A 23,928-nucleotide genomic window follows, 5' to 3' on the forward strand; every position below is an offset into this window, starting at 1 on the left:
AAAGAATGATATGTATATTGCTACTAACCAAACTAACACAGAGCACTGATCAATGTTTCCAAAATGCTTTGAAAGCCAATATGCACGAGACAGACATGTAACCTATCCTAACCCGTATCTCCAGATCTTTCTTTTTTCTTCCCCTCATCCTCCCAGCACTGAATTTATGTCTTTCAACGTGTCACGGTGTCCTACTGCTGGGAAGACAGATTATAGCAAGCATCATATTGTAGGACTCAGTATTTGTTATGCCTCAGCCAAAAATGGAGCTTCTAACCACAACTAAGTGTTCTACAACCTGAAAACTTTTATCAGTTGCAGTATTCAGACATTTGAGATAGAACACTGTTGTTAAAAAGTACAAACCCAAATGAACAGGTCAGGAAGTTGCAAGTTAAAGTTTCTTCCCTAAAAAAAGGCAACATAATTTCAAACACAAGTTCTGTGGGTTTGTTTTTTGATGAACATCTGACAAATTAATTGCATACTTTATCTTTCTATTATAGCATATACATAAGTGAAAGCAATACAGCAGCCACCAGGATATATATTTAAACTTATACATGCACAATGACATCAGGTGTTTCTAAATACATTAATCAGAAAGTACTGAAACACAGGATGAGGCAGTAACCACAGGAACTCAAAATAACATTTCTTACCACAAATGGCCCCAGCTGAACTAGTGAGAACTCTATGTTTCATTACCAGTTTCCTCTTCCACCTGTCACCCTGACAGCACCTTCCTCAAAACTCAACTTGTAAAAAGTTTTGATATTTTGAACAGGCCATTTCACTTCTCTGTGGATTCAATGCTTCCTGAGCATAACTGAAGCAAGCAAAGAAAACTATGTCCTTTAAGCAGTTATGAACCTTATTTTTCTTGGAACTAGTGGCTGCAAAACAAACCCCTAAAACCATTTAAACTTGGATGCAGTGTGATGTCCTGCGCTTAAGAAACAGAACAGGGCAATTACAACAGTCTTTCACATTTTTATTTCACTTTTTCTCTGCTTTTCTGAAAGAAAAGCCAAATATTATTTGATTCATGCTTCAGTAGTTAGTCATGAAACTGTCATAGCAAGGACACAGAAATACTATCTACATATGATTTTAAATCAGTAAATATAGTCCAGCAAAGCAGACAAACTACATCTGCAAAACAAAACATTAACCTTGTGTTTTTTCAAATATGTTTTTCCTCACGCAAACATTTTCCCACTTATTTTATGATTTCTCTTTCTGTTGATTAGGATTGAGGGGATGGGTATCACAAACTTCAATGCCATCTGGAGATCATCCTCCCTTGAAACAGAAAAGATTGCACAACTTTGTGTTCTAACTCTCTTGGTTCTCAGTTTTCTGAAACACTGACCATTGAGGCTGACATTTTCCATTTTCTTAACAAGCCTCTTTACTGCAACCTACTTTATCTATCAGTTTCCTCACCTCACAGGAAAAGACTTTTCAAAACCGATAGATAATTTCAACACAAACCACAACTCAATGTGACCTGATGATAGCAAAACTGACTGCACATGAAAAACATTCCTAGAACCTGATAGTACAAAAAGCTTAGGGGGATTTTCTACTGCTTGGTGGAACAGTAGCTATACAACAGGATTGCCAAATTAATTATGTAATTAACTGATTACATAAATTACAGTCTCTAGCTGCAGGTACTGTAACTTTATTTCAAAATAAATATGGGCTCCAGCCAAAAAAAACTTCCTTCTCCTCATCATCAACCCATCCCCCGTCTTGAAACAGCTGAAAATAAGCAACAACAAAACAGATTTTGTACCCCATTAGGGCTGATCTTTGATCCAGCATCCAGAGTGACACCAAAACATCAACATAAGCAAAAGCAGGCTGGCAGGAATGAACAGCTGAGAGCAAGGAGGGCGAGCACAGCAAAATCACCACATGGCAGCAGCTGAGGCTCAGGGAAGACTGAAGCAAGCAATGCATAGTTATGAAGATATCTGCCACTTAAAGTAAAATCTTATCCAAAAGTAGGGAGCTAACAGATCAGGTCTATCTCAGCATCTCTGCTGGCAAAAAATTCCTGCGAGTTCTAGAACAACTTTCAGAAACATTATAGTAGTTCAATAAAAAGATAAGTTTGTGTAACAATTGCATTGGAAAAGCATTTACATTTGGAAATCCAAGCACTCAAGTCCTCCTTTTATGCAATGTATATCTCTTGACAGAAGTAAACAAGAAAACTTCATCATTAATCTCACAGAACAGAGTATTGCTTCTCCCTGGCAAGTGGCAGGTCAAAAAACTAACTTTAACAGGCAAACGCCAGCACTTCCTCACAGAACAAGTCTTCTTACTCACTCCTGTGAAACCTTTACCTGTTCCATGCAAAGGAACTCAACCCGCAATTTTTCAACTTCTGTCTATTTCCACTGCACTTTTACATAACAGCTCTGAACAAAGGTTTCTTAGGGTCTTGTCTGCAACTACATTACACTCTCAATTCAGGACATATGAGAAGGGGCAAGGAAATTTTCAGAGTTAATGCTGGATCCATTGGTGATAAAAATATTTTGTACAGAAAATTAAATAATTCTCTTGCTGTTATGTGTGGCTCTAAGTGGCACTGATGGTACAAGAAAGGTTTGGATAGGAAGTTTTTTTTCTTGCCCTCCTTCCTCAACATACGTGTTAACTTTCTAGGCTTAGTACATTCAGACTTGAATCTCAGGCAATTGAACTGCTGAACCTAGATCAGCTTAGCTGACACAAATCAGTTATAACAAGAAGGACTGTTTTATAACTTTGCTGCCTCTTTAAATTTCCATTTTATTTGTAATTTTAAATACTGTATCAGAATTTTAGAAATGGCATTAACATTTTTAAAGTATCAGTTCAAATGAAGTCTTGGATTTTAGGGTGCTTTCCCCTTGCAGTGTATAAAAGAGTGAGTGTACTGGCTGTGCTGTGATCCTACCAGCAGGCTTGTGCATATGTGTAACCCACACACAACTCAGTCCTCCTGAAGCCAACACTTGCAGTGAGGCTGCAGAACTCATCTGGTGCAATTGCTGTTTATATTACTTGCATGTGAGCCTCCAGTCAGATGTCTCCTATGCTATACAAAAAAGAAAATGCATCTTTGCCTCCCAACAGCCTAAAATTCAAGACACAATGTGTACATGTAGAGAACCTAAGAAAACAGATAATATTGGTTCACAGCCGTGTGTGTGTGAATTACTCAAATATACTCCATGTCATAAACAGTCATCCTTTTAAACCTTCTCCCTGCAACAAAACTTCTCCTTGTGCTAAGCTTAAAATAAATCACTAAACCTGTACTTACACCAGAAAGCAGTTCAAGGAGTATGCTGAAGCCCTGTGGACCATCATCATTCATACTGCTTGCCAGCATTTTGCCAATTATATTTCTGACTAGCACCAACTAGACATTCTTGCACACAACACCTGGGCTCAGCTCAAAGGATAGATTTTGCCTGAGTCTGTTGCCAGGAGATTTAAGCTCTGCAGATCACAGGTACACACTGAACCACCACATAACCAGTAAACTACTCCTGGCTTGCACTATGCATCACAAAGTCTCCCATTCCTTCCCATTGTTGTTTGTAGGGCAGTTGGGAACATTTTAACTCATAAAAGAGCACTGGTTATGCTCTGAGGAATGTTCTCAGATCTGGCAGGCCTGTGATACAACAGCTGCACCACCAATTACCCACACCTGTGGGACACTAACAGCCACCTTAAGAGAGGTGGCTGCCAAAGCATTACAAGCTGTGATCTACCCTGGGTTACATCTGGTGTGTGGTGATGATGAAGCAGATGGGTGAAGGAGAATAGCTTTGGGCATAAGGAGTTTTACTTGCAGTTTCAAATTTTTTCCACCTCAATGACATAAATCTGAAAACACTGAGTCCAACAGAGTGTGTCACATAATTCATGCTCTATTCGGATATGCACAAATAGCTTGTAACTCAGAATTAGCTTTACCAACTTTTCAACTCCAATGAATACACAATCTTCCACCTTTTAATCTTCATACTGGTCTGAATCTTATGCTGTGCAATTAGGGCTATCTAAACAGTCATCTAAACTCCTACTGAGGAGAACTGGTTTGTCCAGGAAAGGCTAGCTCAATCATGAAATTAACCACAACAAATCTAGTAACCGGATGGAAAACTATCACAGAACGTGGTGTTGCAGACAACTGTTGTCTTCTGGAACTCAGACGGCCTTTTGGCAGCTCAAAGCTTATTATAAATTCTTGCTTTTTATCTTTGATTAAAATCACAGTATAAGAAACTCTTCTATGAAAAGAAATGCTGCAGAAATGTTGTGGAGTTTGTTGGGTTTTTTTCCCTCTATTTCTCAAAGTTCTGCATTGTGAACAATGAGACTACAGTAATGCATAACCTCTGGTCAGAGAGTGAAGAAATCAGAATTAACATGTAGGACAGACAACAGCTCTATTACTAAGGAAGAAGCAAAGCCAACATCCTACCATCATAAATGCCTTGAACTCACTCACCCAGAGTTCCGGGGAAAACTTAAAAATTGTGTGACTAAAATTATCGGTTATAGTGGTAACTCCCCTTTCCCAGTCTCTTCTGACTGTGACCATATTATTTGCACGTCAGAAAGGAAACACTCCTTAAATTAAATGGATCTCAGAACAAAATTATGCCACCTACCAAAAAAAATAAAGGCTGAAGAGCACAGCTGCTTGAAGTCAATTAAGTACCTAACCAGTGATGTACTACAGGTTCATATTCCTAATCATAGCTTGCACATAGCTCCAGTGAAACAAAAAAGTTCATTTAATGCTCACCAAATGCTGTCCTACTTTTGCAGTGCCATCTAACCCACAGCCCCGGCAAGCATGCTCACTTTGTATTTGTTCTCCAATTTGGCAGGGGTAGGAATGTGGCCTCTCCTCCGGAAGGTTGTAAAGTGCTTGCACTGAGGGCATGGCTTGGTGCTGGAGTCAATGCGGCTGAGTTCCAGGAAGTATTTATACTTGATGATGTCATCATGGGGCAGGTTATAGAGGACAGTTGTTTCATCCAGGTGTTCGCTGCACTCTGTGATGGGGCATTTTATATCTGCTTGTCCCAGCTGCACCTGTAAACAAAAGTACAGAAAAAAAAAAAAAAAAAAAAGCTGTATAGCCTTTTGCTTGGAAAAGTTAGGCAAGCATTGGAGAATTTTGTGAGGAAAATTAATTTCAAATACTGTAACAATCCAGGGACTACCTAGCGTATCATCTTTAAATTATTTAATTTCTGCTTGGTGGAATTACACCATGGACACTGCAATTTTTCCAGAGAGCATTTTTAAATCCAAATGGAAAAGCTAATTACCCCGACAACTGCAGTTATTAAACATATTCTCTCAGTGTATGTACCATGGCCACATACACCACAAAACCAAATATAAGCCCTAACCGAAAATGTCCACCCAGTACTCCATACTTTGGGTGTAATGGTCAGTGCACCACAGTCATGGCTCACAAAGGCTGTGAAAAAGCAGACAATGCAATCATTTGCATACTGTTTCACTGCAAAACGACATGGGAATCAAAACACAGAGAAACAAAGTCAATTTAGGATCAGCAGCTCTGACTCAGGAACCCTGAGCTGGTTCCTGCTCAGTACACTCAGTGCCTCTGCAGTCTGTTTTCAAGAACCTCCTGACATGCCATACTGCATATGCAGAAAGTTAATATATTTCCCCAGAACACAAGAGTTAAAAGTTTTAAAAAATACACACCCCAACAACACTAAAAAACCTTAATAAAAACCAAACTAAAACCAGACAAACAAACAAACTTGAGGTTAACAGGGCAGAAACTGTTGTTGATCTGTCCTGATGGCACCAAGCTGATCCCTATGTTCAGGTATCTGTAACATGTTTCTAGAGCTCCTGGACCCAAGAACTGCGCTGGACACAGACCTGCACCCTTCACACTTGGCAAGTTTTATAACTGCTCGGACTCCATGCCAAAACAGCAGATCCTACTTGGTCTGGGAACACCAGAGTTGCATTTGCTTGGCAGTGAGCCCAAGTTAATAAACTCTGCTGGATCTTGAGTCTGCAAGGACCCAGCTAGAGCATGTTTGTCCCAAATAATCTTAGATTAGTGAATTTTGACTGCACAAGTGCATCTGACCACTGGCTCAACTCCTTCCTTATTGAGTATTTCCATGAAGCGAAAAAGGGTGCAACCAGCATCTCCTTCCAGGAATTACTATTTGAACATTGGCAAGCTTGATTTCCCCACACTGCTTATTTTTTAATATGCTCAATTACAGAAACCCACCGAACAATACACTAAATAGGACAGAAACACCTCACATTTGGATGCAGATCTCATTGCTTCATAGTGGTACCAGGAGACACAAAGACTCCACTAATGCAGTATTTAAGCTAAAAAAGGAGGGCAAAACCCTAAAAAGCAGCACAGTGCAACCCTGTCATTGGTGCTTCAGCAACTGAGCCACATGGACTCTGACAGAATGATAATTCAGTCAGGAACCAGAGGATTAGAAGAGTCATAACAACATGGTATCAAACCCAAGGTTTATACTGATTTTAAAAAAAACTCCTGCTGCACTACCTCTGTTCTCTCAGCAACACAGCTAAAACTCAGGAGAACCAAGAGATTAGGTCTGTGTTAGAGATAAAAATGCAGGGTGTGGACGGTGGCAGAGAGCCTCAGACCAGAGTATGGTGGAGAACACGTCAGCAAGCTATCACTGCCACGGTGCCCTGAGCAGCCTTGGCTCAAGGCACAGGCAGGTCAGGATGGAGGCCAATCTGTCTGCAGTACAGAGGATAGGCAGCTCCCCCGTAATACACCCATTTTTAGGAGGGAAATTCCCCACATTTCATTTCCAGCTCTAAAAGGTGGGCAGAGGTCTGACACATGCAAACAATGCCAGACTCAGTTTGGCTTTTACACAGACAAGTCTAAGTAGGAGGAGTACGTACTCAAAGGCATTAAAAAAAAATAAAATAATAATAATAATAAATATATATATATATATATATTCCCCCAAACCTCACATACTACATGCTGTGGGAATACCAACATTTTATACCTGTAGGATGCTGATTCACCTGTAGCAGCATGTAAAATTGAAATCAAGCATACAGACCACTGGACTGTTCTCAGAAGAATCACACAGTGCATCAAGGAGCTTTTCTTAAAAAGCAGATGACAGTCAGTACAGCACTACAGAATACAAGCATACTGAACCAAGAGAATAATTTGCTACAGAAACACAAAAACCTATTGCAGTAGGATTAGCATCAAATTTTGTTTAGACAAGTTGCTTTTGCTTTAGAACCAAATAGCCAAATTAATCCCACCTATGACTACATCATTTTTCTAAAAAATTGTTTAATCATTAGGGAGATATTAAAAAAGATATTAAATCTTTCTGCCAGGAGTAAACTACGCTACAATGGAGTAGCACTACATAGTGAGAAGGTGCATTGTATGACAGTACTTAAGCATTGCTTATATTAAATGCTAGTTAGAACAAACCTGCATTTATAAAACCAAGGAATACAAAGCTCAACATTTTCTGTACTTCATGCCCACACAGAATATGATTAATATATGTGGTAAGAGTCAGGTGTGGTTTCAGTGTTTATTTTGAAAATATGTTTTACACCCACTTGAAATAAGTAATTTTTAACCTCTGTAATGGTTTCAACTTTTCAAGTTTGGCAAAGACTGAGCCTTTTCCTGTGTTTTGAATGGGACTGAAGTGAACAGAGCTGTCTTGCTTATTAGCAGTAACTTCAATGGAGCCTTGTCCTACCAAAACAGTCTATCTTTGTACCCTAGTATCAGCAATTGATCGAAGTATTGCTTTAGAGGAAGCCTGTCAGGCTACCTGCTGCCATGGACTCAGGACATGCTACAGAATGAGAAAGGAAAAACAATATAAAACAATCTCTTATGACATTGGTACAAGTAACTAGTTTTATTATTTTCCTTCATTTTCTTTTCTTTTTTTTTTTTTTTTTTTTGAAGAGCCTTATCCCTTCAATAACAGCTTCTCACAATGTCAAGCCCCCAAGTTTTAAGAAAACCACTGTGTATGAAGAATTTCAGAATCCTCAGTATACAGAACAGCACAGTGCATCTTCACAGCATGAGGAAGGACTCATATGCCTAAGAGCAGCTGAGCTGCAGCAGGGTTTACTGTCAGGCAGCATCCAGCTCTTACGCTCAGTAGTGTTTCACTTCTGTAAAGCATCTCAGGAGGGGCTACTCTGCTTACAATTCAGAAGAAAGCAGGCTCTAGCCTTTCATCCTACAGAAAGATAACATTTAAATTATCAGGAGAACAGTATGTACCTCCCCCTGCCAACTCCTGACATTTTATTTTAAAAGCGCTCTTATTGGCAGGGGGTAGGGAGGAGAAAGGGCAGGGGGGAACAGAGACAGAACACACAGACTCTGCACTGATTTACTAACTGCCCAAGAAAGCAATGATACCAACAGAAAACAGAAACAGATGGCACAATACTTTAACTCAGAAAATAGTTTTCCCAGACTGAGCCTTCTTTTAAAGTAAATCTTTGTTAACTACACAGAAAGCAAAGTTCAAACTACACCAGAAAAGCACTGATTTATACCTGCCATTAGGCCTGCCCCAAGCTGGATGTAATGTAACATTTGCAGGCAATACTTGCGCTGCTGTATTGCAGATATATTCCTTAAAGAAAGGTCCATTCTATTTTATAACACATCTACAAACAAACATTTCCTAAGTGGAACTTCACTTTTAGTTAATTGCTCTTTCTTCTTAAAGCTGACAGTGAACATCGCCACGCCAAATATACAGTTCTGTAGAGAAATTTGATTTCTACCCATGTGCCACATTATCCCCTCTCAATTACTAAGGAAGTTATGCATTAAAAAAAATATTCTGGAAATGCACAGATGCAAGGGAAGGGACAATCTAGCCTAGAGGCCTTTCATACCCTAAGTAAAGAAACAGTTGGATTAAAATTCCCTTTATTTATAAGCAAAAATCCTATTCCTTTCTAGTTCACAGGAACCTTTTTTTTTTCATTTTCATTGGTAAGTTACAAAGCAGTGAAGAATTACTTTTCCAGTACATTTGGAAAGTGTGACATTATGAATTTATTTTCTTTAAAAAGCCAGTAATAATTTGTGGAAAATACTTGAAGCAATCACCATGATTCAGAACTCCACAGTGGTAGGTGCTAACCAAATGAAATCCAAGTAGACATGACTCAAGAAGTGCCAACCAAAGACAGTTCAAACGTTTACTACACATTTTGCACCTGCCTTAAAGGCATTTTGTGGTTTTGATGGCATTCTCCATCAAAATTCGTTAAAAAAAAAAACTCCTGTGAAATACATTCTCTTCTTCAGTTCATTCATCCTCCCTCCTTGCTCTCAAATGGTACAAATCCACAGTGCTGCTGCAAGACATGCAAGAATAAACAACTAGAATTTAGAGTAATTAGATCAGTAGCTACTTAAGTTGTATCACTACAAAGAGAAAGAACATTATCTGTTTTGTGTGTGCCACCTCCTCCACAGAACATTTTCACACAAATTCATTACTTCACAAACCGTACTCCACGGGGTGTTTCACTTTTACTCCCTCTTTAATTCATTTCTCAACAGACCTGTAATAAATTATTTCCTGAATGCCTGTCTCATTCAGTTGCTCCACCATCTTCTCTGACAATTATCTGTAACATCAGTCAAGAGTCATCACTGCTCTCCTTAAGAGGGAAGACCTTCACTAGCCTTTATCAGGGGGTGTACCACTGTCCTCAAAAGGATCCAGAAGGTGTTCAAAATGATGTATTTGAGCTGTCATTAAGATATCTAAAGGCCATTTATTATTAATAAAAGTTGAACTGGAGTATTTTCTATTGTGTCACCAGCTCACACAGAGCAATCCTGAGAGGGTTTGCTCCCCTTCACATGTTCTCTGAGTCTTCTTTTTCCTTTCACAAGTACCACACTTGTGGATGCAGCCATGACAATGACACGTTGATTCCTGCTCAATGTGACATCTCTCTCAGAGAGAGAGTCACTAAGGCACAAACACTGCAGGCTTGAGCAGACACCACCTCTTCTAGTTTTGACAACAATTTGTTTTCAATTAATTTTGCATTAATTACCACACTGTCAACACTAAAAAGGCACAAAAAGAAGCTAAGTCTCAGGGACTTTGAAGTATTTGCTAGTCCCTCATCCTTCAGATGAAAGGCACTCAAAAGCAAGAAGCTGGGAGGGAATTTAAAGGTACATAACTGCATCCAATCACCACCACCACATCACAAGTTTGACCTTTCTGCTCCAAAGGCAAGTCTTCTGAATGCTTTACAAAGCATATCTAAACACAGCATCAACTTAAATTCTCAAAGGTCATCTACTTTTTACATCTTCAGCCAGAGGCAGAGACTCCAGCTTCATCCACAACTGAGGACCACTGTCAGGAGCACACTTACACACATCCATGTCCCCAGGAGCACTGTGGAATGGTGCAGCTACACACCAGCGAGGGTCACAGCCAGCACCACCTGTGTGGGAAGAGACCAGAGTACCTTTAGCCCCAGAAACAACCCAAAACCCTAACTGGCAAAACTGTCCTTGGCTGCCTGGAGCAAAACCCCACACCATTTTGTTTGTTTCCCATTCAAACTTCTTTCTCATTCCACAGTCACATCTACAACTCTCCTAAAAAAACCCTGAGGATAAACTAGAATTTTTTCAGAATGCACCTAAGTTCAAACAAACCTTTTTCTTAAAGGCCTCTTAATTTGCTTTCTCATTTGAAGACATGGTGACAAGTAGTTCTACTCCTTTTTTCTTCCACAGAACTAGATGTTACCTGTTCACATGGATCTGATACCAACAGAAACATCCGGATATTATTTGTCCTCACCACAAAGGGATAGGATTTATAGAAAATTACTTTTAGAAAAACAAATTAATACTGAAATTGTCCTTTGAGAGAAATGAACAATTATCGACATGGAGAGCTCTCCCTTTTTGTATTTTCATCTCCTGTTACTACACTGAGTGAATTAAAAAAGGAAAATTTTACCTCAGCAATGCATTTAGAAAAACTGCGCTGCATTAAGTCATGCCTCTGCCTGCTACTACTCATCAAACCTAACGCACATCACCAGCAAGCATGGAGGTTATGTGCTTTCTGTTCTGGTGTTCTGGAATGCACAGTGAGCTGAAATCCAGAGCAGAGGTAAAGCTTAGGCCCATGACTGGACAAAACCAGGGCTGGTACACCTGGATGGCTGCACACAGAGCTCAATCACTCTCTGGCAAAGAGGCATGCCAGAGCTGGACCAAGACACTGACTATCAGAATGCTTTATCTTGCACTCTCCAGGCCTCCCAGAGGTTGTGAAAGCTTTCACCTCTCCTCCCCACATGTGTGTGGTGGCAGAAGGAGGGGGAAATCCCAGTGGAGGACATTAACGTGGGAAAAATAATGGCAGAAACTGCAAACCTTGGAGGAATCTAACCCAAACCCACAGCCCTTTCAGCATTCATTAAGGGAAGAAGGAAAAGCACAAAAGCTTTCTGATTTTGCCCAGGCGTGCATATTACCAATATAAGCATGCTCATGTTGATTTTTCTATTCCTTAGAAGGTATATTTGCTTTCAATAAAAGATCCAAAGATGCTCATGAAAGAAGAGCTTTGAAGAACAAGCCAGATACCTGCCCTTTCTCAGCTGGCAAACGGAGGCAGTTGTTCCTGCCAAGGAGACCAAAAGACCCCAAATTAGAACTGAGCAGGTGCAGAAAGGGATTTCAGAAAAGAAGCAAGGGCCAGGAGACCATCCATGTACCATGATAAATTTAAATAACCTGGGCATCTCAGGAGTGAGCCCTTCGTGAAGGGTCTCTGTAGCATTAGGAAATACAAGTAGCAAAGAATTAACACCTTCTTTGTAATGGTAATGGCTTGTTAGGCTTTCAGCATGTGTATAAAAACATCACAGCCAAATAACACAGTACCAGAACAAGCCAACTCTCACAGCCGATTCTTGTAAAATAAGATACAAAGTTATCAGTTACCTCTTTAATTAAGTCTTAAATTCAGAGGGGGACAGCCTGTTCTCCCATAGCCAGAATAAGACTTGTAGAAATTGTCCTCTGTACTTCAATTTCTTACCAGCCAAACCTAACCCAGGTATATTCTGCTCATCTGAGTTCTCTGCTAAGGCATAAACTGCAAGAACCCATGCTTATACAATGGGACAGTGAGGAGGGAACAGGTTGAACATGATGGGATACAGACATAGCAGCAGCCACTGACTACTTACCTTCCCCCTGCCACTGGGCAGCAACCCTCACTTTCAGCATGCCTGAGCTCCCAAAAGCATAGAAGTCATGATGAGTTCACCATAATTCATTTAAATACTTACCTCAGAAAATAAATTAGAAAGAAAACAAAATAACTCCCCAAAAATCAAAATCCAATTCTCCCAATTAAGGAGATTAAACCCAAGTGTGCTCAGTTACTTCAGCAGATAATTTTTATGTGTATGACACTCTCCCACAGGAATAATGCTTAAAAAGGTACATAGCTGTCTCCTTGTCTTGCTTACAACAGGAAATCATCTACAGTCAAACTCCAACCTCCACCAGGTTCAGGCTGGATTATCCAAGGTACAAATCTATTCCAAAGGAATAATATTGTTAACTATTAACAATAATTAGCATCACAATCAAAACCTTTCCCATGTCTTTCTTAAAGATGGACAGAAAGTTAACATCCGTGAAACAATCAGAAGACTGGAGCACCTCTTTGATAAAGACAGGCTGAGGAAGTCTTAAGCATAGAGAAAAGGCGGCTCCAGGGAGACCCCAGGGCAGCCTTACAGATCCTACAAAAGGCATATAAAAGAGCTGGAGATTTCCTACAACTGCATGGAGTTACAGGACAAGGGGTAATGGCCTTAAACAGAAAGAAGGTAGGCTTAGATCAGATGTTAGGAGGAAATCTTTACTGAGAGGTGGGGAGACACTGGCACAGGTTGTCCAGAGAAGTTGTCAATGTTCCATCCCAGGAAGCGTTGAAGGCCAAGCTGGATCAGGTCCTGGGCAGACTGGTATAGTGGGTGGTATCTCTGGTTAGAGCAGAGGGGCTGCAACTGGACGATCTTTAATGTCCCTCTCAATCCAAACCATTCAAGGATAAGCTGTTATAGAAAAGTGAAAAAACATGGTCCTAATCTTCACTTGGAATCACCATTTCGGTCTTCGTGTGGAGCCACGAAAAATCCATGAACAGTGAAAATTTATCCTACAATTATTTGTGTTGAAAAAGACAAAATCAAAAGTTCATTTTTCTACTATTCTGCAATGTAATAGTCAGGTTCCCCACGAGATATGAAACCTGGAATAGGCTCCTGAGCTCCCATTTGCCAGGCAGTATTTTATTTATTTCAAATAAAATAGGACAAATCACAGTATATTTGCACAACCTATTCACTAACCTTATTACTGAACCTCTAGTACAGATAATAACAACTGATATCATCAGCAATAATTAATTAACCCTTGGTTTCTCCAACAACAGCTGCTGTTACGTTTTACTGTTGTACCTATGGAAACACTTCATGATGCTTGATATTCTTCCAACAGAAATTGGTACTTAGTATAAAATAAGAAAAGCTCTCATAACCAAGCAAAGAAGGTAAGAGAAGAGGAGTATGCTCTTGCTTAACTCACTAATACATCCCAGAAGACAGCTACAAAACCTGACAGAGTTGGCATGGATGTGGGTGAATACTTAAAAATAACGAGAACTTTTAACACAAATGTCTCAACTATTCTCTTCACCAACCTGATCATCTACATTTCCCAGCCGAGAGAAAAAAGGATAGGCATTTTATAGCTGTTTTTTAACTGTCCTGCTTTCCTTCAGAAAGATAACTACAACTAGTTTCCATGCCTTTACTAGTTTTGAGTTTGTGAGTTTTCTTGTGCATGTATTAATAATCAGTATTTTCATGTTTGACTATCAGACATGAAGCCAAATTGTGTACTCTTGATGAATTTAATAAAAAAACAGCAGAGTTACATAGGTACAAGCAAAAGCAGAAGAAAGCCTGGAAAGTATTTCCAAACTGGCAGGTCATTGTCAGGAGTAACAATAGACATTTCTTAGATCCAAGGTATAATGTATGAGGTTAAAATACAATTACTTGTCTTTGCCTATAAAAAAGGTAACTTGAATAAACTCCTTTATGTGATCAAGATGTTACAAAAGAGCTAAGTTTTGATTCATAAATAGTTATTTTGCTCCGCCTTTTTGAAAGGCAACCCATCTCAGTGTAGCAGTACCAATCCACAACACAGCTGGTTTTGACAAAAAGCTGTGCTAATAAAAGGTACCATGAAGTGACAGAAATTGGTAACTTTTACATGGCTTCAGTGATGGATGTGCACACTGACCCATTTTCAGGAATAAACCTGGGAAAGGCTAAAGCAGAATAAACTTTGAAGCTTCTCCCCACATGCCATCACTTGGACAAACCCTAGATAATGTGCTATAACTCCAGTGCCACACTACTTCATCAAGTTATTTCTCACAGTGCATTGTAAGTTGAAACCACATTTTGGTTCACCTTTAATGCAAAGACAGATACAGCCACCATAGGGAGAAAATATACAAGATAAACAAGTGCAAACAGTACAACCTTTTCCAGGGAGCTGAGGGAAAAGCTTAAACAGTGATTCTGATCCATACTTGGAGAAGCAGAACTGAAGTCAAGTGTCACCCCAGCTGGGAGCAAATCACCCATCTCCAAGGAGTTAAACTGTTACCTAAAATACCTCAGCAGAAACCTATGGCACAGAAGAAAAAAATCATCTTACGAAAGTTCAAAGTAGAATTCTGTCCCATAACTGACCTAATCCTGTAGAGTGCTGCACTTGTCTAGTGCATAGTAATTTTTAAACAGTCAAGCTATCAGAGTTAATTCTCCCAATGATGAAACTCTGGCAGTAATTCTGGGGTTGTTTCTGTGTCAGGTCAGTCCACCTAAGAAACTGACAGAATAGGGTCCACACTGAAGCTGGAACTTCAGCTTGATTAAGGGACAGTTTGTGTACTGGCTGCTGCAGACCATGTTTGTCAAAAGCAGCTAGAATCTTTATATAATAAAACCATTGGAAACAGCAAAACAAGGGGAGAAGCGGACAATATAGGTCTTGTATACTAGGAAAATCAAACTGTAACTGTGTTTATAACAATATATTCCATTCACCACTTCCTCCTAAGGCAGAAAATACTTGAAGCAAGTTAATTTAAATTCCTAAAGGCAGTTCTATCAGCTGACCAAGCTATTAATGTACTCATTTTCACATCAGGTTTACAACAAGAGAAGAAACTACAACTTCCCATTTTTACAAATTCTCTTTATAAAGACAAAGCAAACCAAATCCACTACTCGTTATCTCATCTACTGCTTATATATGTAAATCTATGTTTACCAGAGAAGTATAACATAACATGACCTTTACTACGAACCTTTTACTATTTAAAAATGTTGATATGGATTTGACGAAGATGTTGCAAGGTAGTGTTGTGCTCTGACAGCCTGCTTTTGTGATGAGGCAAAAATGAACAACAAAGGTAGAACAAGTCAAGTGCCCCCGGTTAGAATCCCGGCTAAAATCTTAGTGTTAACAGTGAGGAGGAGACTTGATTTGTGCAGAAGTATCATTGTGATCAGAGAAGGCTGTGGAAATACTTGCATGTAGGAGAAATAAAAACCAAACCAAAACAAAAAACCACTGCAAGACAAAAAGACATTTTCTTTCCCTGCCTTAAGTTCTTAATCACTTTGAGAGTAACAGCAGCCCCAGACAGTGGAAACAAAGGAATAACTATTGTTAACACTGAATTGAGATCCCTGCAATAATCCTTTTGGGCTGGTTAGAGACTGACCTGAAATAGAAAGGAAAAAGAAGACTACTACCCACACAGACTTTTCTTTCTGGATGGTATGCCAGGGTTACCCTGTATTACCAGCCTAACCCAATGTCTCCAATTAAGTGACCAAACACCTTTTTGGGACCTGAAAGGTTTGGCATACAAGTCCAGCCAGACCTCTCCCATAGCAGCTGTTCCCAGTATCCCTCCTCCGGTCTCAGACCCCTTCAGCGACTCCACCAGGTCACAGTCAGCCAAGACTGATGTTATCTCAGACTGCACCAGACTAATGGATAAAAATTTGTAGAAGAAGTCAATGTAGCCTTCCCTTCTTTTTCTCTCCTTTAGAAAGCAATTGCAAGGCTGCAAGGAGAGAAGTTTCAGTTCGCTAACACAGGGGACTGAAGTGTTTTAAAATTAGTTTTCTAATTTAAAGCAGGTGAATTAATTCCCCCGTGACAAATGATCACTACTTCACAGCCCAAGAGAAAAGTGGGAAGCACGCAGACAAGGAGAGATTCTTGCAGAGGTAGAAGGCCACCAGTTGTCTTACCTGCCATGTCAATCTACACCTTCAGATCAAGTACCAAGCACATCTTGTGTTAACTGTGCTTACTTTTAGGAAGCTACAAGCCCAAATTATGCTCAGCAGCTCCTCTCAGTAAAAAAGAAAAACTTAATGGCAACTACAGCACCAGGGTTGAAGGGGTGCACTTGATCACTGCCTCCATGAGAGTCTAAGCAACAGCATTTTCTGCACAAGTGCCAGAACTTCTGTTCCTCAAAAAGCAGCCTGAATTTTGTTATAGCTAGGTGATTATCTGGCTTATAAGTACAAATGTATGTTTTCCCATTTTGTACAAGTACTGAAAAAGCTCAGCAACATGCACGAAAATCCTTCACTGAGCTTCAGGTTTCAGCTCAGCATGTGCCCTAACACCCACCCCACAGCCCTTCGATTTTCACGTTTTCCACTTCTGTTGGCACAATTCCTGCTCTCCTCTCAACTGTCTCCCTGAAGGATACAAGAGTCTTATCTGTAAAGCTAGAGCAAGAGGAATAGCTGTGAAGTAAGCAGGTTTTTCAAGATGAAGAAATACATTACTTGTAATGAAACAACTATGTTAATAGGTAACCTCAGCAACTCTGGACCAAGCAGCAGGGAGGAACCCTACCAACAGCTGTCGCATATGCTACAAAACATTGTGAAGAAGCTGACTATAAGAATAAAACAATGATTATTAAAGTATAACTATGAAGAGGACACTTGATTAACTTGACATACACCGCATGAAGTTTTTACTAAATATGCTTCATTGTTCTATTCCAAGGGTAAAGATGTTATCTCTGGAGACTCCAAGTTAAAAAATGGTTACAGTAGGATAAACTGTTTATAACCAGAAGAAAATCACTGCTTTTTATTTCTGTAGGTACTGCCTACCTCTTTACAAACAAAAGTAATTCAAACTTGTCTCAACATCACCCCTTGCAATAAACCAAAACCCAAAAAGAGAATAATCAAGGAGTATTGACTAACTACGAAGGTTTGAAAACTGATGAACAGGTTGTTAGATACCTGGACACTCCATTTCAGCCAGCCCTAAACTTTTCTGGGGCTGCAGAAACTGTCTTGTCATACAGATTTTTTATGGAAGCATTTTTGTAGTACCAGAAGGTGACAGTTTTTAAACCACCACCAGAAAGGACTGGAGACCAGGAGGTGGGCAGCTGAAGTGAGCTGAAGAAGGTATCAAGTCAACTCTATGCATTCTCCACTTCTGATGCCACAGACTCTAGCAGTAATTGAATTCAATACCAGCTGAGCAAATTCTAGTTTCATTATTTCCAAAGAACTTAGTCCTCAGTGGGAGAAAAGCTACTAAGTAGGAAGTGAAGCAGCACAGGAGTAGAAGTTACAAGGCACAGTAACAGAACTCAAGAGGGTGTGTACACAAGGACATAGATCTCCAACTCCTGATTTTGCCAGACCAAAAAAAGGATCAACAGATTTTGTGACAGAGACAAGTAGAAAGGGGAAAGAAGCTGCAGCTTTGATAGCTTGTTTGGGGAGAGGAAGAAGAACACAAGATTCAGGAAAAAGAAGAGGGACCTGTATCAGCCTTTCCTACGAAATCATGCCTTTCTCATAATTTGCACCTTTTCTCTCCTGCAGTTTTCCTCTGGAAAATAACATTCTCTTGCCTGACATTCATGAGGAAAAAAAAATCTAGCCATCAAAATTTTCTGAATCCACATACTTTTCCTGACTTTAATAACACACACCGACTGGTTCACCTCTGAACTGTTTCAGTTGCTCCACATTTTCATCCACTGATGACTCTGCACTTGTAAAGTCTCTTTTTAACCAGCACCAAACAGCAGAAGCTGCCACTAAAAGCTGCTGTTGCTGCTATGCAGGAAACTGATGCCCCAGAACACACTGACTTTCTGTGCAAAATAAAGGCAGGAATATTTGTATTTGTGACTTTTGTGGGTTTGAGAGAATGCCCAAAAATCCAGATAAATTTTATGTACTTTTCACAGTGCTCCCTGCAACAAGGAAAATGAGTGGCATCTTGCTGCAGAACTAAATTCTGAGGTGTATTCACATTTCTCTCTAAGAATCAAAACACTGCTGCCTGAGAACAAACATGGTTCTGTTAGTTTCCTAATATATGCAGTAATTTTAGAATTTCTGTCTACTTTTGACTCTTGCCCACCACCCCAACACACTATAGGTTTTTGAAACTAGAGAAGTATAATCATAAAAGCTGAGAATTTCTGGCAGCACAGTAGGACAGAAAACCAGCTTGATGGTTCCCAAAAAAGGACTTTCCCCAACCACTAGGATTTCTAGTACTTGTTAAAATACGTCTCAGAACTTTCCTTGGTGGCAACAAATCAGGTTCAGTGACCTTCCACGCACCCATATTCACAACTGGATAGGAAGGGATGGCAGAAGCACCCCTGCAGAGCTAGACCCTAGCACTCTCCCATGCCCCTTATGCTCATACCAGCTGTCCCACTGTGCACCTGTGCAGCTATGTAATTTCCTGCTCATACAGAGGCTTACTAAACTTTCAGTATCAAGTAACTCATGATATTAAGATGGTACATGTGAAATTCAGCGGGTCAACTGAATGAAAGCCACTCTGATTTTCTTCCCTCACGTACTCTATGTATTCCCTACATAAACTGAAGGTGACGTTGTTGAAACATCTGAAAGAGCACATAGAAGACTAATTTTTTTTGGTCAAACTTCATTTGAGAACAGGCTAATTCACCCTAACAACAAGGAAAGAAATAACTAAATAAAGCTGTTAGAATTTATATTAAAATATCAATGGCATGATGAGGCACTGGAACAGGTAGCTCAAAGAATCTGTGGATACCCCATCCCTAGAAGTTTTCAAGCTCAGACTGGATGGAGCCCTAGGCAACCGGATCTAGGAGGTGGTATCCCTGCCTATGGCAGGGAGACTGGAACTAGATTATCTTTAAGGTCTCTTCCAACTCATACCATTTTATGATTTTGTAAAAATAACTTTTTAAAACTATGTAACTCAGGTAAAAATGAAAAATATGAAAAAGCCAAAGGATGCTCATGGTTAAATCCACAAGTCATTTGCTGACAAGCAATGGTAAGGCATTATCAAGAGAAAATTTAAGAACATTTTATTGAATCATTTATATTTAATTAAGTACATTTTATTAAAGGAAAAAGTAATAATTAGTTGTATTCTTATGCATAGGGTAACCTAACTATAAAGAAGTTTTAAACATTGAGGTCTTCAGAGTCTTCTTTCAACCTGTATTGAAATACTTAATTAGTAAAATATTTTAATGTAAGTATAGTAAGAATTATAGGAGACTGAAGAAAAGATTCACATAATTCAAATGGAATAGAAAAGTGCCTGAGTCTTTCAGCTGATCAATAATTCCCCCAAATGATCACTTACATACCATGTTTTCATATGCAGAATAATTATGCGAACTTTGCACAATGAACAATTTAATACATATGAGAAAGTCTGAAAAAAATTAACTCAAAAAACCAATAAACATTATTAAAATTAGGGGAAAAAAAGAAACCCCATACCAGGGCTTATTTCTATACACCTGCACATTTTGTATCTCTAAAGTACAAATGGTTATGCTTAAAAGGGCAAATCACAGTTCCATTCGATTTCTCATTTGCAAAACTGTAATCAGTAAGAATGAACAGGCTAGCAAGTCTACACAGAAAGAATGATAAAAGAGATCATGAGAGCATTTTTAATGTGCCCCTTCAGCAATTTCTGCACACCAAATTTCTACAGAAAATTATTAATTTCTCATAATAGAATATAAATGTTTTGCAAATAAGAATGTATTTTTCCTATCTCCGGCTTGATTGACCTCAAAGCACAGCTCGTACTAATTTTGAGTGCCAAAGGAAACTCACGAACTGAGTTTCTGCAGTAAGTGGTCATCTGTGAGAAGTTCCCAGGGACTTGGCTGGGATCATCCTGGAGGACTCTAATAGTACCAGGACGGGAAAAACTGACAACATAGTTCTTCTGCCTTCACTGTTACATTATTCTCTCTCATCTCATGGCTCCTAGACTCATTAAAGTTGTAATACTTCTCTACTTCTCAAAAACATTTCTATGGGAGAGTATCAGCTTCTACACACTTTTGGCAGCAAGGTGGAAATCAATCCATTACATACAGAGGAAAAAAAGAAAAAGCCCATAACTCTTGATCAAAGGGAATAACTACTAGGAGCAGCAGGCAGGTACCTCATGCTGATCAGCTCCTAGGGAGAGACGTGCCAGGAGAAATCACATCCCAGACAGAAAAAGAGAAGGGAGCAAGCAGAGCCCTGCAGCCACAACTGCAGCCTGCAAGCACCCAGCCTCTCCCCTGCCTTGCTGCCTCTGTTCCCTGCACCTCTTCCCTGCGCCAGGATTCCCATACACCACACTGGTGTCATTACCCACCAAACCTTACTGGATGTCCACTGGAATGCAGGATGCCTTCAGGGACCATGCCATGCCACAGCATCCAGAAACAAGGTGCCCTGTCCCATGCAATTTCATGCACCACAGCAAATTACAGGGGTCTAAAATTGCCAACACGGACAAAGAACTGCATGTAGTTTAAGTCCCACAGGGCTGGGACACCTTAATGCTGTAAGAATGAGTGAGTTAAGCCACCTAATGAAAAAATCTGCAGAGAGTACATGGTGAAAAACTGCAGTTAAATATTTAATTCCCTATGTACAGAATTTTTAAGCATGAAGACAGACATCCTGCAATACTGAGTTGCACACTCAGTCACCAAAAGAATAAAGATTTTTAGTGAAGTTACCTAAATGTGATTTGCTGGGGTGGGGGTTGTGGTGGGGTTCTGTTTGTTCGTTTGCTTTGTTGTTTTGTTTTTTTAACCACAGGAACAACCAAGTAAGTGGGTTTCTCCAAAGTTCACGCTCAGAATTCTTTAAACTAACTGTTCGCTAGGATTTTCACCCACAGAATCAAGCAGGATGGAATATGTACAAAAAAACCAAGAAAATATAGAAGTCTGTGTTAGGACTCTTCAATTCTAACAGCAGACAATAAATTGCACCTGTGATGCAAAACATTATAATTTCAGTAAATTAAAAATACACTTACTGAATTCACAAAGGAATTCACATAATTTTCCTCCTTAGCTATGACAGCAGACAAATATCCTAGGATGGAAGATCTTGGGTTCACATCCCACATGAAACTAGACAAACTGCATACATACAGTAGGGACTATCACACAACAGAAGTACTTTTAAGAGGCTCTTGGAAAGACCCATTAAACTGTACCTGTGAGTGCAATACAGCAAAGAAAACCTGGACAACCTCCAGAAACTGCTCGAGATATAACCAGAAAAGTGGAACAAAAAGCAGTACAAAAAGTCCATGAGTAGACCAGAACTTTTACTTAGCTCCCCCTAAAGATGGGAGCACCCCAATTCTGCCTATATTCCAGGAACTTTACAATTACTGAGGTGTGCAAATTCAGAGAGCAGAGAGGACCTAACAGCAGGAGCTCAAACACAGAAATCCCAAAGAGAACATGAAAGGAAAAAGGAAGTTATGCAAAAAATGCATATATTTCCACTTTCATTATATGAGCTGCAATTTAACTTTAGTATGAGAGTTTAATTATAACCATATTCATATTATTACCTAATCAGTGTAATTCAATCCATTGTTTACAGGTTCAAAGAAATTTCAACAATCATGTACCTCTTCCCCAAATTTACAGTTTTTGTGGGGGGAAAAAAAAACTTTGAAAGTTTACAAGTTTGCAGCTAGTTTCACCTGAAACAGTACCAAAAAGCAACATGTTTTCCCCAGAGTTAAGGCAAAGCTGTTTTCTAAAGTAATTTGAACTGGAGCTGCAATTAGGCATGATTCCAAGGATTTTTCACTGTGGTCACCATAGGACAAGTATGACTGAACTGCTATACTAATTCTGTTTTTCCAGGTAAAAAAAAAAAATTAAAATAAAATCTAGAAGCAATTTTTTGTTCGCTTGGGCTTGCACCATGTAGTATTAGTACAACTAATTTAGCTACTGTACAACCCAAGACATCATATATACAGATAATTTCTCTAAAACCTAAACCCTCAAAATTGATATCTAAAATGTGAATAAGTAGTGAAAGCAACAGTATGCCAAAGCAACACTAAATTTCTTAATGCCATATGATATGTTCCGTAAGCTGGGTAGTCAGAGCTTCTCTGTTATTAAAAAATGCCTTTTTTTTTGGTCTCATGAATGCAGCCCTACCTGCCCAGCTGTATTAGTCACTTCCTGCACAAGCATTTGGAATCCTACGTGGCATCAAAATACCTCTTAGTCCATGCAACATGGTATACAGGTTTAACTGAAACATTAAAGCTGCAATCGAAATAAACCTGTCTCCCATGCCACCACACACAGGAACTCCACTGCTTCATAAAGATTAGATCTTTTTCTCAATACCTTCCCACCTCAACCAAATTCTGTTCAAAGAGAAAGAGGAAGAAAAAAGGAAGGAAAAGCAGATAAATGAAGTCTTAATGTCATGGTTATTCTATTCTCTTACTTATAAAGCTTGACAGGTAAGAAAAGGGAGAACAAAATCTCTCTTTGGCTACTTCAAGGAGATGGGAGGGTGCCTTCCAAAACCTTTGGTAAAAACCAGTGCAACAGCAGGATAACTAGGACATGCTTTTATACTTCCAAATTTCACAACCGTTTCACTTTGCAACCAAAACTATTCATGTAGAAGAAGCACAAAGCTACTGAGCTCTGTGCTGGAATCACAGCTGAGTAACAGAGTAACATAAGCTAGCCCAGAACTGCAAGCTCCAAGCAACAATGGTTCCCATGAGCATTCACTGCTTTGGACATCGTACAGTCCTCTCTCTAGCATTGCATAGTGTAGCAAGGAAGAGAGAAGCTATCTGTAAATGATGTGCCATGATGGTTCAACCTTAAGTGTTTTAGCTGAACACAACAGAGTGACAACAGCAGTGCAAAGCACAGACAGCTCCCAGGGAAATCTACCACCTGCCCTAAAGCAGCTCATCAGACAAAAGGATGTGACATACAATCACAAAGATCCTCCTGCAAGGAAGTCTCTCTCTCCTGTTCAATTAAACATTGCCAGGAAGAAAAACAAGACAAACACTTCAAGACAAAAGAAATAAGTTCATAATTGAGTAATTTTCACTTGAATGCCACTGATGAACAATCTATAATGTGACCAAGTTTGTCTTCAATTCTGCAAACCTTTTAAGAGCACTACTACGAACACTGTATGCAAAAGAATCACTGTGAAAAGGAAATTGCATTTTAAAAAGCTCCTGCCAGTGGAAAGGAAACTTATCCAGGAAAAGGAAGAGGAAAGACAGCACAAGCTGGAAGCTGGTGAGAACAGAGG

General features: G+C 39.5%; 1 protein-coding gene across 1 annotated transcript in view; it reads right to left on the bottom strand.

Annotated features, from left to right (window-relative positions):
- The window catches only part of RNF217 (ring finger protein 217), a 66,045-nt gene that overhangs the window by 27,814 nt on the left and 14,303 nt on the right, over positions 1-23,928 (bottom strand). The window contains exon 2 of the mRNA XM_058419796.1: positions 4,891-5,124. Within this exon, the coding sequence (XP_058275779.1) occupies positions 4,891-5,124 (234 nt within the window). The remainder of the gene's footprint in view (positions 1-4,890; positions 5,125-23,928) is intronic.

Source organism: Hirundo rustica, chromosome 3, assembly GCF_015227805.2.
Source record: "Hirundo rustica isolate bHirRus1 chromosome 3, bHirRus1.pri.v3, whole genome shotgun sequence".
NCBI lineage: Eukaryota > Metazoa > Chordata > Aves > Passeriformes > Hirundinidae > Hirundo > Hirundo rustica.